At 41.4% G+C, this 15,633-nt stretch overlaps 1 protein-coding gene across 1 annotated transcript; it reads right to left on the bottom strand.

Moving 5' to 3' along the window:
* Window positions 1-1,352: 1,352 nt before the first annotated feature.
* Window positions 1,353-7,271, bottom strand: LOC135471756 (uncharacterized). Its single transcript, XM_064751083.1, has 5 exons — window positions 7,200-7,271; window positions 6,348-6,531; window positions 5,286-5,510; window positions 3,154-3,313; window positions 1,353-2,585 (listed from the first exon to the last, which is right to left on the bottom strand). Exons 1-5 carry the CDS (start codon window positions 7,249-7,251, stop codon window positions 1,995-1,997), a joined length of 1,212 nt encoding a protein of 403 aa, XP_064607153.1. The 5' UTR covers window positions 7,252-7,271; the 3' UTR covers window positions 1,353-1,994.
* Between the last annotated feature and the right edge of the window lie 8,362 nt (window positions 7,272-15,633).

The raw sequence follows: 15,633 nt of genomic DNA on the forward strand, positions 1-15,633 counted from the left end.
CCGTAGTTGAGTGCAGAAACAACTCAGTTAATAAAAGAGAATGTTAGCAACGATATTAAAATGTGCATCCAGTATGTGAGAAGGCACTGCTGGTAAGCTCCTGAATATCTATCATGCTTTCTCTGTCTTACCTATCCTGTGTACATACATGATGGACTGTTTTAGGATCCTCATCCCAGTCTTGTTGCCTTAAATCCATGACACCTGCATGGCCGCAGCATGTTGAAACATTGTGATGTGTTACCATGTGAGCATTGTATTGTACTGGTAGAATAGATAAATGAACTATTATTTACTATGAAGAAATCCATCCATTCCCTGTATTTCATTATTTAATTTAATCGCACTCTACTCTTTAGCAGAAAGTTGAATACAGTTCAAACCAGTTTGGTGGGAGTTAGAAAAGAGTAACTCTTGGAGGATTTAGTGGCCCACATTTTACCCGGCAATGAACTAACACTTTCTAGATATCCACTTTTCAGTCGGAGATTGTATGAAAGACTGGTCATAGTTTTGACTCATCCATATGATCATTTCAAACTGGGCTGTCGGCTGCATATGGATGAAATACTGCCAAAGTGGTGCGTAACCCGAATCATTCATTGAAATGGGTGGCGCAAACGGTAGGAGGAGACAGTTTGAAGAATGCACTTTTGCGGTAAACCATGTAAAATGTCTGTCTCGTAACAAGAGAAGATTTAGAGTGATTGGGTGATTGTTTCACTCTAGTGGTACACTGCTGCTGTTGATTTGTCTGTACATTAGCCATGGTTTCACCAGTGCAACACACGAAACTTATTTTGAATCACTTGTCACCCCATCAGTTTTACCATAAAGCTACTGAACGCAAGACCATGTCACATCTCGTGAAGGTATCCATCGGGTGACAAGATACATGAGAAAGCAAAGAAGCCTGCTGCGTTGTAGTTGTGGCTTTTCAAGGACGGTTTCACTGGTGATTCTGGGTGGATGTTTTTCCAAAGATTTTCGTGAAAATCATAAATCGTTGTTGGAATATCTTGTACATCTGTTGCTAAATATATTACACTGGTTGGTCGTTACTTCAGCACTGTGGTCTACTGTATTCTAAATTTTGATCGACAACCGCCCGATTCAAGGATGTACTAAATGAAGTAATATATATATTTTTTTGATTGAACGATTGTACCTGTATAAAGTAATTCAGTATTCAATAAATAATACGAGTTCACTATTGTTTTAATTCCCTCTTTTTGTGGTGTCCTTTGGAGGGAAAGTGGGATGGTAAAAAGACACAGTATATTTGTATATAGTCGAGTGATGTATATTTTCAGAATGAATTCGTCATGATTATATTTTTATTAGCTCACCTGCACAAAGAACAGACGTATCTTATGTAATACTTTGAGCGTCGGCGTCGAATAACGGCGAATGCTGAGATGAATGTTCAGGATAATAGGTTAAAAAGTACTGCACATATTAAGCTCAGGTTTTGTATACATGTGAATCACGAGGGGGTGTTCCATTGCCGATGCTCTGCATGTTGATCACTGTAAGTTACAAAAACTAAGCAAATTACTATTTTCAGAACGTCGCTTAACAAACCAGAATTCTAAACAGTCCCAGTTTAAGGAGCAGCGATGTTAACCTGAATGTGAACCCACGCTGGCTTCCTCGTATACGTTGGAAGGTCTGTTAGCAACATGCAGATCGAATTGCGTTTCCTCCCATTATAATGCTAGCCACCGTCGTATCGGCCCCAAGTTTAATTTTGTGAGCTCGGCGTAATAAATACAGAAATCAGTGTGAACCTTCATACCAAAAAGGAAATCTGAAGCTTGTGTTGTGCATGCATGGCCACGTCGTTAAACTTGATATTTTAATGGGTTTTTTTTTTGTCACGGAAAGCATAAATTTTATCAAAATATGTATAGCCATGCAATCATTTAGGTATAGAAGAGACACTTTTATTATATTTTTTTATATTATTTAAGTGGAGTAAATGGTATTATCATTTACACAGAAGGATAGGCCTTGTGGACTGCATCTAAACAGCTTGTGACCACGTTTCTGGATCCCACGCATGCGTAAGAGGTGTAGACCATGTGTTTTGTTGTACCGTCTGGGAACGGGTTTTTCCGGAAGACAACGTTCAGTTTGTTTGTACCGGAAGCGAAATTGGTTCCGAATGACTTGGCGTCGTAATACTGGAACTCGTCGCTGTCTTGACCGCTTGGGGCGTATAGTCCCATGGCATGACGACCGTCAGACGTTGCCAGAACGGTAGGCCTCCTGTTGCTGTTGAATGTGTGTGCTTTCCTTGTGGTTAAATCGTAGTTAAGCAAAACGTTGAAGTCACTCGTCATATAGCAGGCGGGGGATTCCAAATTAATTCCTGTGTACCCATCTGGCCAGTGTCCCCCAAGAGTAAAGTTCGATACGAATTTGATACAGTTGTCCAGCCCTGCGCACCCAATGGTGACGGTCTTGGAAAACTGGTGTTTATACACGGTGTTTTTGTTGAGAGCTGGTTTGTCGTGACCACATGGACCATGGCCCGGCCGTGTTTGTTTGGTACCAGGTCTCAACCAAAATGCTGGGTAATTCTGAAATTGTCGAAAATTAATGTCACATTTGAATTTAACAAAAATGTGCATGGCTTATATAAAACGAAACAATATATAGTTGTACTAAAAACGGACGCTTTTATTTAACAGTATGCTCTTTCCTTTTCTTCACATTTATTGAACACACGTTTGTGTTGGGTTAATGCACTTCTGTGTTGGGGTAACTTTTGTGTTGAACAAGACCAGTGTATTTTGCGTGTGTGCCTGAGCAGCTAAGTTATACCCGCAGAATTTCGTTAGCTTTCGCTCTGTATTTCATCGTCTATTTACATCTAAAAGGAAAGCTACAGTTCTCTGCGGGAACTAGGGATGCCGAATGTGCAGCTATATATGTATACTGCTAATACGAATCCGTTCATAACACATTCAAATTATAAAAGTTCAGCTACGCTAGAACTCCTCTAAGAAGTTCGATTGTAGGACAGAGGGTTAGGACAGAAATGTCCTAGACTTAAGTTGTGTGTGCGGGTTGGTCCCTATTAGAAATGTATATCAATTCCACGTACAAGTTCGTAAGAAAACGCATGCAATCTGCTGAAATGCTAACCGCTGTTTCCATGGTGTTTTGATGTGCTCTGACATGAAGGACTGTGGACTTTGTGGTGTCGTGAATGGCGTCGTCTCTGCCGCCGGCCTCTGTGGGGTTGAAGCATTCACCCCATGGATGGGTGTTCATAGCCATCTGCATTTCACGCCCGTGATCCCAACTGCAAAGTAACAACTTTTTTGTACCATGTATATATACATACCTTATAACTATTTTATAGTTTTATAGCCTAATGAATTAGAAACAGAGGTTATCGGCCCCCTTTGCCCAGTTAGTAGAGCGTCCCTTTTTGAGGCGCGAGATACAGGGTCAATCCTGGGTCGGGTCATATCTAAGTCTTTAAAGAAAGGAAGTTGTAGCTTCCTCGCTAAATTGGCGTTCGGTATTATGGGGGAAGTTCTACGACTGGTTGACTCGTATCAGTATAATGGATCAGGTGGGGCGATTTACTTGCCTCCAGTAAGTCGCTCTAGATAAAGGAGCGGTGGACGACATTAAACTTCAAAAATCACTCACTCACTCTAACAAAGGCTCAGTATGCTTTCTTCAGAAAGTATACAGATCATTCGAATCTGTCGATTCTACGCTATGTCGAAAAACACCTGGGTTTCCGATACGAGTGAAAAGTAACGTAATCACCAGTCAATGAACGCTCCTCATGAGCAAAATACCTTGGCGGACAGGTATAAATGTTCATAGGTCTAGGTGGAGGGTTGTCTCATTCATAAAAAATACATAGAGACAGGGTGTTGACCAGAGACTCAGCATTTTCAATGATATAAAAAAAAAACTGCTTCAGCAATACCTGGCGTCACCTATTGCCCACAAGTGAAACGTAAATAGTTTCGATACTTAAAACCCGATCTCTGTCAACGAATTTGGTCAAATTTGGCCCGTATTCACCTTCCCGTTTCGTTCAGTCACTATACTATACGATGACAACATGTAACGCCTTACGATGATAACATGTAACGGCTTACGATGATTCCTGTTCATTGTGATATAAGATTTGTGAGCTCTTTCAGCAGAGGTAGCACGCAGATGGTTGTCCAGCTAAAGTTCGACCTCCTCAGCTAGGGATTGCCGAGTAACCACTCAGACTGGAATGAATGAATGAATGGCTTAACGCCACATCGTTCAAACTTGAGGAAGGACAGATACTTGAACTATATTATAAAGCGGAGGGGCATATGCGTACTACAGTAACTTCATTATTTATTTAATTGATTGTAGTGTTTTGTGCTCCGCGGAAAGCTTTTGACTCATACTAAGGCAGAGTATGAGTGGCATGGTTGGTGAAAATCCGAGTGCCCGGTGTAAACCACCGCTCTCGCCAGTTGCTTAATGGTGAATCTCCTGACTTCAAGCCGTAGTCAAACTAGCGAACGAGTCTTCAGCATCAGGTTTAGTCTGTGGGCTGATCGGATGCCATGAAAAGAACACTTAATCGAATGAGCCATATAGGTCCCTGCAAACCCTACGCTCGCTTTATCTGGCATTTTTCAAGTCTTTGTGCACGTGTATAACCATGACAGGCGTTATGCAATGACACACCCCAAAAAATTCAAATAAATAACCGGCACGAGAATTAGCGTAGTGTATAAATACCAAATGATCCTCGCCCTGGGCCTGGTTTTCATGAAACGCACTTCATGTTAGGTAAGTTCTTAACTACGGTGGCAATATATTTTGTAGCGATATAAAGTGCACTTAACACTAAGTACGCTTCATGAAACCGGCCCCAAGTTATACTCAAGTTTTAGAAACGGCTCTACATACAATTATGTGCGTGGTTAGAGCGTCCGCCTCGAAGTCGGGGGACCTGGGATGATACCCGGGTAGGGTCATACCAAAGACTAAAAATAGCACAGCACGGCACCTGGGGGTTAGGGATATGATACGGGACTAGTTGAGCCGGTGTCAGCATATTGTGATTGGGTGGGTGTCATGTCTGGTCTCTTCATGTCTAATGTCTTCTGGTGATTTTTCATCCGCGGCAGCAGTTAGGCGACGTATGGGCCTGCACTTGCTCTTCCAAAACAAGACGCAGTGTTTACATAAACACTGAATGAAGCTTCGTCGTCATACGATCCCAAGCATACATACATACATACATATAATCATAATCCGACCTGTTGAGGAATTCCTTGTGGTCCCAAACCAGGCTGTCCACAGCTCCACCCGTGCGCTTAGAGGCACTGAGGAACAAGTCATGATGGTGGCTTGAGATGGTCCAGCGTCCCTCGTCCCCGCCTTCTACGATCCCCAGTCGGCCCTCCTTGGAGTAACCGTTGGTCAGGTAGTGCTCTATGGCCTGGCGGTAGTCTGTTCCAAACGCCTTCGACAGATCCGAGTATCTGTGTACAGTATGATGAGTAATTATATAATTTATAGATTGATTCGACATTGTTGATCATAATTCGAACATTTGAGTGCCACTCATATATAACCCCTTATATAGGTATGTACATCTACCGAATTGTTAGTCTGTGCAACTTGTGTAGCTTTCTTACATATCCCAGCACATGTGGATGTAGTCCACCCGTAGAGAGTGATATATCTGTATAAACAGGAGTCTCTGTCATCGAATGTATACTATCGCAAAAAAAAAAAACAACTGAGAGCTTAATACACCTTTGTGAGTGTTAATTAGGATATATGGTATCATATGATATTCACTCCAAAAAATAATGTTAAATTTAACAGAAAGTGTGTTATTTGCGTGATGCTAGAATGTATTCTGCTATTATAACACAATATTGTCTCGTATTCAACATAATATCCCGTTAGTCTAATACAAGGGCTATGTTGTATTAAAAGAATATGTGTGTATTATTTAACAGAATAATCTGCTGCAATAACAGAATACATTCTAGCATCACTCAGATAACAGCATCACTCAGATAACAACATCACTCAGATAACAGCATCACTCAGATAACAGCATCACTCAGATAACAGCATCACTCAGATAACAGCATCACTCAGATAACAGCATCACTCAGATTTCTGTTAAATTTAACAGATCAATTTTTTGAGTATACCTTTGCGGCATAACATATTTTATACCTAAAATAATTATGCTAATTTTTGTTATACATATTGGTATCATTTTGACCATGCGCTCTTGCGGACTTAAGTTTACTCGGAGTATATCGATAGAGGGGAATAGTCTCCAGGATGAGTCGTGCAACCTCTTGAGGTACTGGACCGAGTGGAAACTTCCACAGCCCTGTCGGCCTTCTTTGATTCCAGTCGACAGCCAATGCTTCCTGGCCTCGTTTGTTGTTCGCAGTCCGTGCAGGTCGGCGTGAGTATTCACGTAAAACGCAGGGTCAAACACTAACTTTGAATCCAAGGGCTCGGTTGTGAGAAAACCTGGAGGTGTGAAGGGTATAACATGAGCTAGTCATGAGCAGCATATTGCCTCAATTCATAAATATATACTTCCCGCCCTCTATACGTACACCATGGCTTCATATGCCGACTTGAACCACTGTAGACAATGAAGACTTTTACGTCTTTATACCAATATATACAATCAACGTTCATCAATGAAATGCTATCAGTGCAGGTTCTAATCTTCTTGTGCAATTTCTTAAATGGGATAAAGCGAATAAAAAGAAATTATGGGTAGGTTTTTATTTTGGGAGACATATCTTCTTCCTATAGCATCATATAGAGTGTATCAAATTTTGATACTGATACATGACAGTAATTATTTATAAGCAGTTTGGAAGCGGTATGGTGACTGATATTGGCCATCTAACCCGCGACCTGAGCCATCCACTACAGGACACAGTTTTAATGCAATAGAGTGAAGGGGTTCTGCGAATTCATTAAAACCGCGACTTTCGTCTCTCCCCCACCAACCCCACTCCCGGAGAGCACAGAACACAGTGACAATAAAGCCTCTGTGTTGTAAATAAAAGCTTATAAACGTTATCACTTTACAGGTTATATTCAGCCAAATCTGACGAAAAACTTAACAAAAGCATGAACATTGTTACGTGAGCGATGCTTTAGACTGCTGGAAAACTTCTTACAGACTGCTAGTGGTGTCCAAGAAAGCCCCAAAACAAGAAGTTGTCCCAGCATGTTGATTGTCTCTGAATCTCGTCCTGAAACGAGTAAACATTCACCTCATATGTTTGAATACAACTTGAATACTAGTATACACGCATATGCCTAGTACACTTCTGCTTGCGTGGGGGTAGAAGAAAAACAATGTCAGATTTGTTTGAATATTGTTCACCGTGCACGAATCTGCGCCTCTGAAACTATCAGCCGCACTGACTTTCTGTCTCTGTGACTATCTGTCACGCTGACTTTCTGCCTCTATGATATCTGTCACCCTGACTTTCTGTCTCCGACTATCTGTCACGCTGGCTTTCTGCCTCTGTAACTATCTGTCACATTCACTTTGTGCCTCTGTGACTATCTGTCACACTCACTTTCTGCCTCTGTGACTATCTTTCACATTCACTTTGTGTTTCGGTGATTATCTGTGACACTGACCTTGTCTCTTTGACTATATCCGCAAAACTGACCTTCTGTCTGTAACTATATGTCGCACTCGTTTTCTGCCCATGTGACTACCTGTCACACTGACTTTCTGCCTCTATGACTATATGCCACACTGACTTTCTCTTTGACTGTATTTGTCACACTGAGCCTCTGTCTGTAACTTTTTGTCACACTTGTTTTCTGTCTTTATGGCTATATCTGTTACACTGATCTTTTATCTGTAACTATCTGTCACACTGATTTTCTGTCTCCGTGACGATATCTGTCACACTGATCTTCTCTTTCTGTGACGATATATGTCACACTGATCTTCTGTCTGCAACTATTTGTCACACGGACCCGCAAAGTCACACCATGCACCCTACAATAAAACCCCCACCATAACAGCTCTATACGTACCTGTCGAGGTACCGGAAAGTTACGTAGTGTAAGTCTCTATAGGTAAAACCACGAACCGACCGGAAAGTTCACAGCTGTGTATCATATGCCAGATAACACATATTAGGTAAGCCGCAGACTGGGCCAGCTAAACTTGACAAGGTCAAGGAAAACCATGATATACATGTATGAGCAAGACAGCAAGAATACATGGATGCGTATGCTAACAGGATAAGCTATCTCTAACCTTGGGTACTCGAAACTAACTGCAATATAATAATTCTAGTGTAATATAACGATGGCGTAATCATGATTTAATAATTTCTTACACCTTTAATGTAAGTTTAAACATCATTTGCATATATTTTGAGAGTCCTGCGGTCTTCATGTAACTTGAACAAGGCTATTGGCAATGCACTGACGCCCCGTCTCAAATTCAGGTCTCAAATTCAGGACTTCACACAAGGGAGGTAGCAGGGAACGATGTGCTAGAATAAAGATCGGCCAGCACTTCACCATGGCGATAGTATAATGCTGCAAAAGAGCCTTGCATCGCCCGGGTGGCTTGGGCACACGAATTTTCTAACAACGGCTGGTTGAAATCTAAGACATTATTTAAATACTTTGTCAGTGTCCTTCGTCTGGCGTACCATCTTAGTGTGTTTTGCTTCTCACATGTTGTTGCGCTCTATTGCCTTTTGGCAAACGCCACACATATCCCGCAGCCAGCCGACATTCCTGTTTTTCGACCGTCACAGGTACAATGGCGAAAGTGCGTCACGCTGGAAGATGGAAAACATTGGGAGATCACTATCAATCATTTCGCTGCCCCTCTCGATAAAACTTGTCACAGGAGGCGTGACAAAAGCAGCCATTGTCGATGGGCTTAATTCATGAGGAATGAGCCGACGCTGGAATGGATTGAGCAGTGTGCCAAAATCACTCACGCTCCCATTGAAGAGCTGTTGGACACTGGGCACCAGCGGAATGTACAACCCTTGCTTGATACACAATCAAAACAAGAAGTTCTATCACGACGGCGTCCACTGACGCACCTGAACTCAATCAAAACATCATCTCCATGGATTCTGTAAAGGGGTGTGAGTATTTGCCAACTATCCCACTGTAGTTGCTGCCCGGGGTGTACTACTGAGCCGTGAAAGGGACATGGTTAGAAAAAAAACTCGGAAGATCTCGTGGGCACGACTTAATAAAGATCTCGAGAGCGCAGGAAAATTGCCATGTCGTGCGTACGACTTAACAAAGATCACGTGCGCTCGACATAACAGTGCGTTTCGATACATACTGGTCAATTACCTCGTGTTCTCGAGATCTTCGAACGAGATCTTTATTAAGTCGTGTGAATGTGTATCCGAAGCAGTTTAACTTACATTGTAACTGCGTCGTTAAACTTGAAATTTTAAAGCTATTTTTGGAAACCAGAAGTTCAATCAGAATATATACCAATGCATGGTTGAGTAGAGCCTCAATTTGAACCTACATACCACATCTGAATTATCTGGAGTTTTTGAAGGTAAAAGTAGCAAATTTTGCATATCCCTTCCACCGTTCTGTTAACTGTAATCATTTATACATACAGGAAACATTTTTTATATTATTTAATTGGAGTAAATGGTGTTCACATTTACACAGAAGGATAGGCCTTGCGGATTGTGTCCAAACATCTTGAGACCATGTCATGCAACTGCCAGATTGGTTCAACTTTGAACATTTGAGTGTGGCTCATGTATAACCAAACCTGCGGATGGCCGTGGGTTTCCCCCGGGCTCTGCCCAGTTTCCACCCACCATAATGCTGGCCGCCGTCGTATAAGTGAAATATTCTTGAGTACGGCGTAAAACACCAATCAAATAAATACATAAATCATGTATAGCCATATACATAGGTATACATAAATCTACCGAATATTTAGTCTGTGCAACTTGTATAGCATTGCTGCATGAACCGATACATGTAGGCCATTCTCAATACAAATATACGCCCAGAAACAACAAACTCAGAGCTGCAAACTAGCTCCTTCGGATGTGTATATGTCATATTAGGACATATAGCATTGTATACCTTTATGGCCAAATATTCGTCGCAAATAATTTTACATATATATTTTTGGGGGTATCTTTTAAAACATTTGTTTATCTATATCATTTGGAGCACATCGATAAGGCATGGTCTCCAGGACAGTCGTGCCACTTCTTGAGGTGGAAACTTCCACAGCCTTGTCGGCCTTCTTGGATTCCAGTCTACAGCCTGTGCTTCCTGGGCTCGTTTGTTGTTCTCAATCCGTGCAGTTCGGCCTGAGTATTCACGTAAAATGCGGGACTCAAACACTCACTTTAAATCCAAGTGGTCTGTTGTGAGAAATCCGAGGGTGGGAAGGATATAATCCTGCACAGCATATTGTCGAAATTCATATATACTTTGAACAGTATATGCGATAAATATACATGTAGTTTCATGTGCCGGCCATGAACCACTGTAGACAATTAAGACTTTGACGTCTTTGTAGGCGGATGGATCAACATTCATCATTCATTGAAAATGATTTCAGTGCATGTTGGAATCTTCATTATGCAAGCTAAATTGGATACAGTGAATAAAGAGAAAATATGAATGGCATGGTGTTTTCAGTTTTAAAAAGTATCTTCCTGACGTAGTACAGGGTTTCTGCCCAAATATACTGATACTGATGAATGGCCGTGATTATTTTTAAGGGAACGTTGGGAGCAATATGGTGGCCGTGACATTGGCCACACCGCGGAGGTCGTGGTGGTAACATCGAGGAAGGCGCGACTCCTTGAATGTGATACCTTCGCAGGGGCATGAAGGTCGCAGTTTTGACAAAACCGTGTGATTTGTGACCCCGCGGAGTACGTCGCCTTCCGCGAGCAATTGTCTTACAGTGTACTAATTCCAGTGAATGTGAGAAAAAGATTTATAAAACGTACGAGAACAGGACCGACAACAAGACGTGGTGGCGAAAAGAAACGAAACGCAGAAACGCATGCAAAGAAGAGTGCCGAGGAAGCTATAGCAACATGGCCAAAAAGGCGAAATATCGGTTTAAAGAAACAAGCAGTAATTATGACCTTCTTCCCAACCCTTACCTCAGTATTCTCCAATTAAGTCCACGAATGGCATAGCAATACAGTGAGATTCACCCAAATCAAAAGCGTTAAAACAGATGGCGAAGTTGCACCATGTCTGTTTTGCAGAAATTTTTTAACGATTTCATGTAACCACGTAAAAAGTGGATACAGAGTGGTAACTGTAGATTCTGGGTACACGAAAACTGTGAACTGTCTATAGATGGACGGTTTGTCTATAAACTGTGTACTGACTCCTAAAAATAGTTTGTTCCATTTAGTTCAGTAAATGTCTAATACAATTACCTAATCTTCCGTCCCACTAAACAATAGCATTTGATGAGGAGCTAGATTACAATTTAGATCTTCCAATCCATGCACAGACGTCTAATAAATTGCAATCAAACAACACTGCATTCTTTTCTTTATCTAATGTTGCTAGAGGGCATGTGCGTTGCTACTCTTTAAGAACTTACATAAACAGCTAGAATAAAACTCTAAGGTAAACTGACAAGAGACAGAAATTCACCGGTTAAGCCTTGGCAATTTGTCATTGATGATATTTTGATCACGGCTTTTACTCTCCATGCTGTAGTCTTTTATATTTGATGAAACTTCCTATACTAAAGTTATACTACTGACTTTGTGAAACACTTGTTGTAAGAAACGTTAAGTGCATGATATAAGCCTACTGTTACTTATATGATGCAGGAAGACGCTCTATCGTCAAAGAAGCTATTTTTTGGCAAAAAATCCAATTTGCTGTCTTTATCAAGAATATCTCAAATTACTGACTTCGACTCCTACCTGTACTATTTATAGTGTTGAAATGGTAAAATTTGAAAAAAGTTATAATGCGACCCGCTGTATGAATTTTTTAAAAATTTCCATCCATTCAAATTTTGTGACCGATTTTGTATGGCAACTCACACACTGACAAGGCTGATATTGAAATGTGATTATTGGGATATCTTAGCATTCTAGCAGAAATTCGATACGGTTTGTGCAGATCGCATTTTTTCCAAATTAAGATCTCCGATTTTCTTGAGAAACACTTCGTCTAGATGGATCATCCTGTGTTATCCACCAGAGAACCGTGTAATTCCGTTTCGAATTTCTTTTCATTCTTGACATAACCGTTGCGTTTCCGTTGCACGTTCGGTTCTACTCAGACCATAATCCTTGAGTATTCTTCAAAACTTCTTTGAAATTTTAAAATGTGTCGAGCAATATAAGTTTGTTTCCATGTTTTTCAAAACTGCTTTTAACATTACTCAATTTTTGTGCAGCATTTTTCGGCCAACGCCTTGAAAGGTGACAACACTCAATCGACTGTGACTCACATATAATGGTTGAAGGATTTACCGGGATTTGAATCTCTGGTTCTAAAGTGACAGTAACCAGCCATATGTAAAGTCGTGTCGATTCGTCCTGAATTGGCTTTAAAATTCTTAGTAGATCTTCACTACAATTTTGATAAACCGTACCACATCGCATACGGCCTGGAGAGAAGCGTTTGTTTTCTACAAATCACGGCTAATCGAGGAAATTGGATTCCTTGGCTATTCATGCGAGTGCGAACAAATGATAGCCAAGATGTGCAAAGACTTACTGTCATGTTAATCTGTGCTGTCATGCGATCTAACCATATCACCACAAACACACAGAAGACCAAAGTTAAATTTTTCAAACTTTATTTCAAATTTTACAAAATGCAACATGATACATACAATTATCGCATATTTAGATCAAAGAGCACATCTAGTAGACATATATATATGTACATGAAAGTATATTGAATATAAGAAGCTTATGCAATTATAGAAATATTGAGCTCACAAATCCATAACAGACTTCTGCCATAAAAATCGATTAAAATGTCGTCCACATTTACTGTTACTATGCATTTTCTTTTAATATTATATCTGGATTACTTTAGAAAAGAGTTAATGCCAATAATCCGGTTAGGGTCGAGAGATATGTTGCAATAATATAATACCGTATTCATAACCTTTTGTTTTATATCTTTTTATCTTCGAACAAATGCGCTTCTTAAGCGCGTAAGTAATGCTTATTTAAGGTCATTAAATAATGTATGCATCTACAGTGAATGCCTGTCCACTAAAAGCTGAGTCAACGAAGTGTGTTCATAGCTGAAGAAAATATACTACAAAACTCCCCGAGCTATAGCATGCATGGTATAGTACTACGGAATGTACAGAAATATTATTCTAGGCCATATGTAAGTTATCAGTTTTGTTGTCATTTAAACAGAACAATTATTTGAAATATCTTGACAGCTATAATAATTGATGTCATAAAAACATCCTATGTTACAACGGAATGTATGAGAAAAGCAAGAGATGTGACAAAAGCTGAAAATGTGCAATATCTCAACCCGCCTCATACATTACTGGTCGAGATTTGGGTTCCCGTACACCATGGCCTGTCGTCTCCTTATCCCTGTCATACTGGCCTCTCACTTGAGCCCTTCTATCGCTTGGAACTATTTGCTTGTTTGAAATCACCAAGTCCGCATATGGCCCGTGCAAAAGTTGTATCGACCCCAGATGCATGCTGTTGTTGTTATTGTCGTTCTTACTCTGAACAGAAAAGAGGTTGGGTGGAATAGGCCCCGGTGTGTTCTTGTTTTCCCCCTCATCACGCTCTATCTGCTTGAAGACGGCCAGAAGCCTACACGTGGAGTGCCGATGAGCGTACTTTACCTCAGCCCAATCAAGCTCCTTGAAGATCTCGTGGCACATGACATCTCGTGCTCCGGAAGTGTGACCGAGCCTTTCCGCAATGTTTTTTCTCAGCTGGGAAGTTACAAAGTCTTGTGCATCAGTGCTCAGTTTGGATACATCTGGTTTGTGTGTCAGAGTCTGTTTTAATTGCACTGCGATGTCCAGTGTGGGATGATATGGTGTCTTGGCTGTCAACATCTGATAGAAGACACAGGCCAGGGACCATAGGTCGGCCATTCGGGTAGGCTTAATTCCAGACAGGATTTCCGGCGATGCGTAAGCAAGCGTAAATGCAAATCCTTTCGGACCATCTTTGAGTTCTTCTAATCTCCTGGCGGAGCCAAAATCGCCCAGTACAGGATATCCCTTGGTATGAATCAAAACGTTTCCAGGTTTAATGTCCAAATGCAAGATTTCCCGATCGTGAAGAAATTCAATTGCTGCTAGGATATATCCGCATATCCACACTGACTCCTTGCGTCCGATGTATTTTCTGTTTTTATCCCTACTTAACCAGCCAGCCAAATCCCGTCGTTCGTAATAAGTCATGCATAGGTACCTTTTGTCCGCTTGAACCAAACTCGCACATAGCTGAACGACAAAATCCCCTTGGCATTGGATCATTATTTGGGCTTCCCGTTTGCTTGTAGTAGCATCCATGGTTTTCAAAGCTATGTGTTTATTGTACTCTCCTAGCAATGCCACATCCACAGTGCCGGAAATGTTCTTTGTGATATTTTGCTGAATGGTCCAGTGGATAGGGTAGATCCGGTACCATTCCTTGTTGATGGCGTACTCCACCCGGAGGTCCGATGGAGGCGTGTCGGGTGGACATTGAGCTTGAGACAGCGGGATCTTTAGGGTAAGGCCCTTGGTTGAAGCTGACATATCGGCACTGGCCCCAGACTCTTCCTCCGGTGGCTGGCAAACATGGCGAAAAGCTGCCTCTAAAGTGGTTAATGAGTCGGGACATTCTGGAACAGGATTTAATCGAAAGTACTTCTCATACCTCTTCTGTGGGGTGACCCCCAATGCGCAGTAGCTGCAGTCCGGAAATAAAAATGGGCCGAGGTAAGGTTGACGAACGAGGAACCTCAAAGCAACGTGATCATCAGTCTGACTGGATTGGCTGAGCGACGGAATGGCGCTGGGAATGTTGGTGGTAACCTGTTCCGAATCAGTTTCCCTTGTCTCATCGTCGAATTGAAAAATGCTAAGAGAGTTTCCCTTCCTTCTCAAAGCAAATCCAGTGTGTATAGGTGATGAGGTCTTCACTTGAATTTCGCCACTGTCGATGGATGACTGGCTTAACGCTCGGAACAATACGTTTTGGTTGTAATCGGAACCAAAAGATTTTTCACTAACATGCTGGTTGAGTTCAGGAGCCAGTTGGTGAGAAGAGTAACTGATACCAGATGTCATCGCATCGTTGAAATTCTGTGTGGATTCAGGAGTAATCTGATGAGAAGTGCAGCTTGATCCAACTGCTGCACAGTATGGCTCATTTCCATGTTTTTGGGAGACATGATCATTGCTGCGATTAAGACTTGCCTCATTGTTACTAGAACTTTTGCCCACTACGAAGGATTGATGATCAGAACTTTGGCTGGGTTTGGGAACAGTGTAATCAGAACAGAAGCCATCAGTTTCAAGAAGACAACAACTGGTACAGCGAATTGCTTCTTCTGCACACTGTCGCACGTTGTAAGTGGCGCTATCTCGAT

This window comes from Liolophura sinensis, chromosome 7, assembly GCF_032854445.1.
Source record: "Liolophura sinensis isolate JHLJ2023 chromosome 7, CUHK_Ljap_v2, whole genome shotgun sequence".
NCBI lineage: Eukaryota > Metazoa > Mollusca > Polyplacophora > Chitonida > Chitonidae > Liolophura > Liolophura sinensis.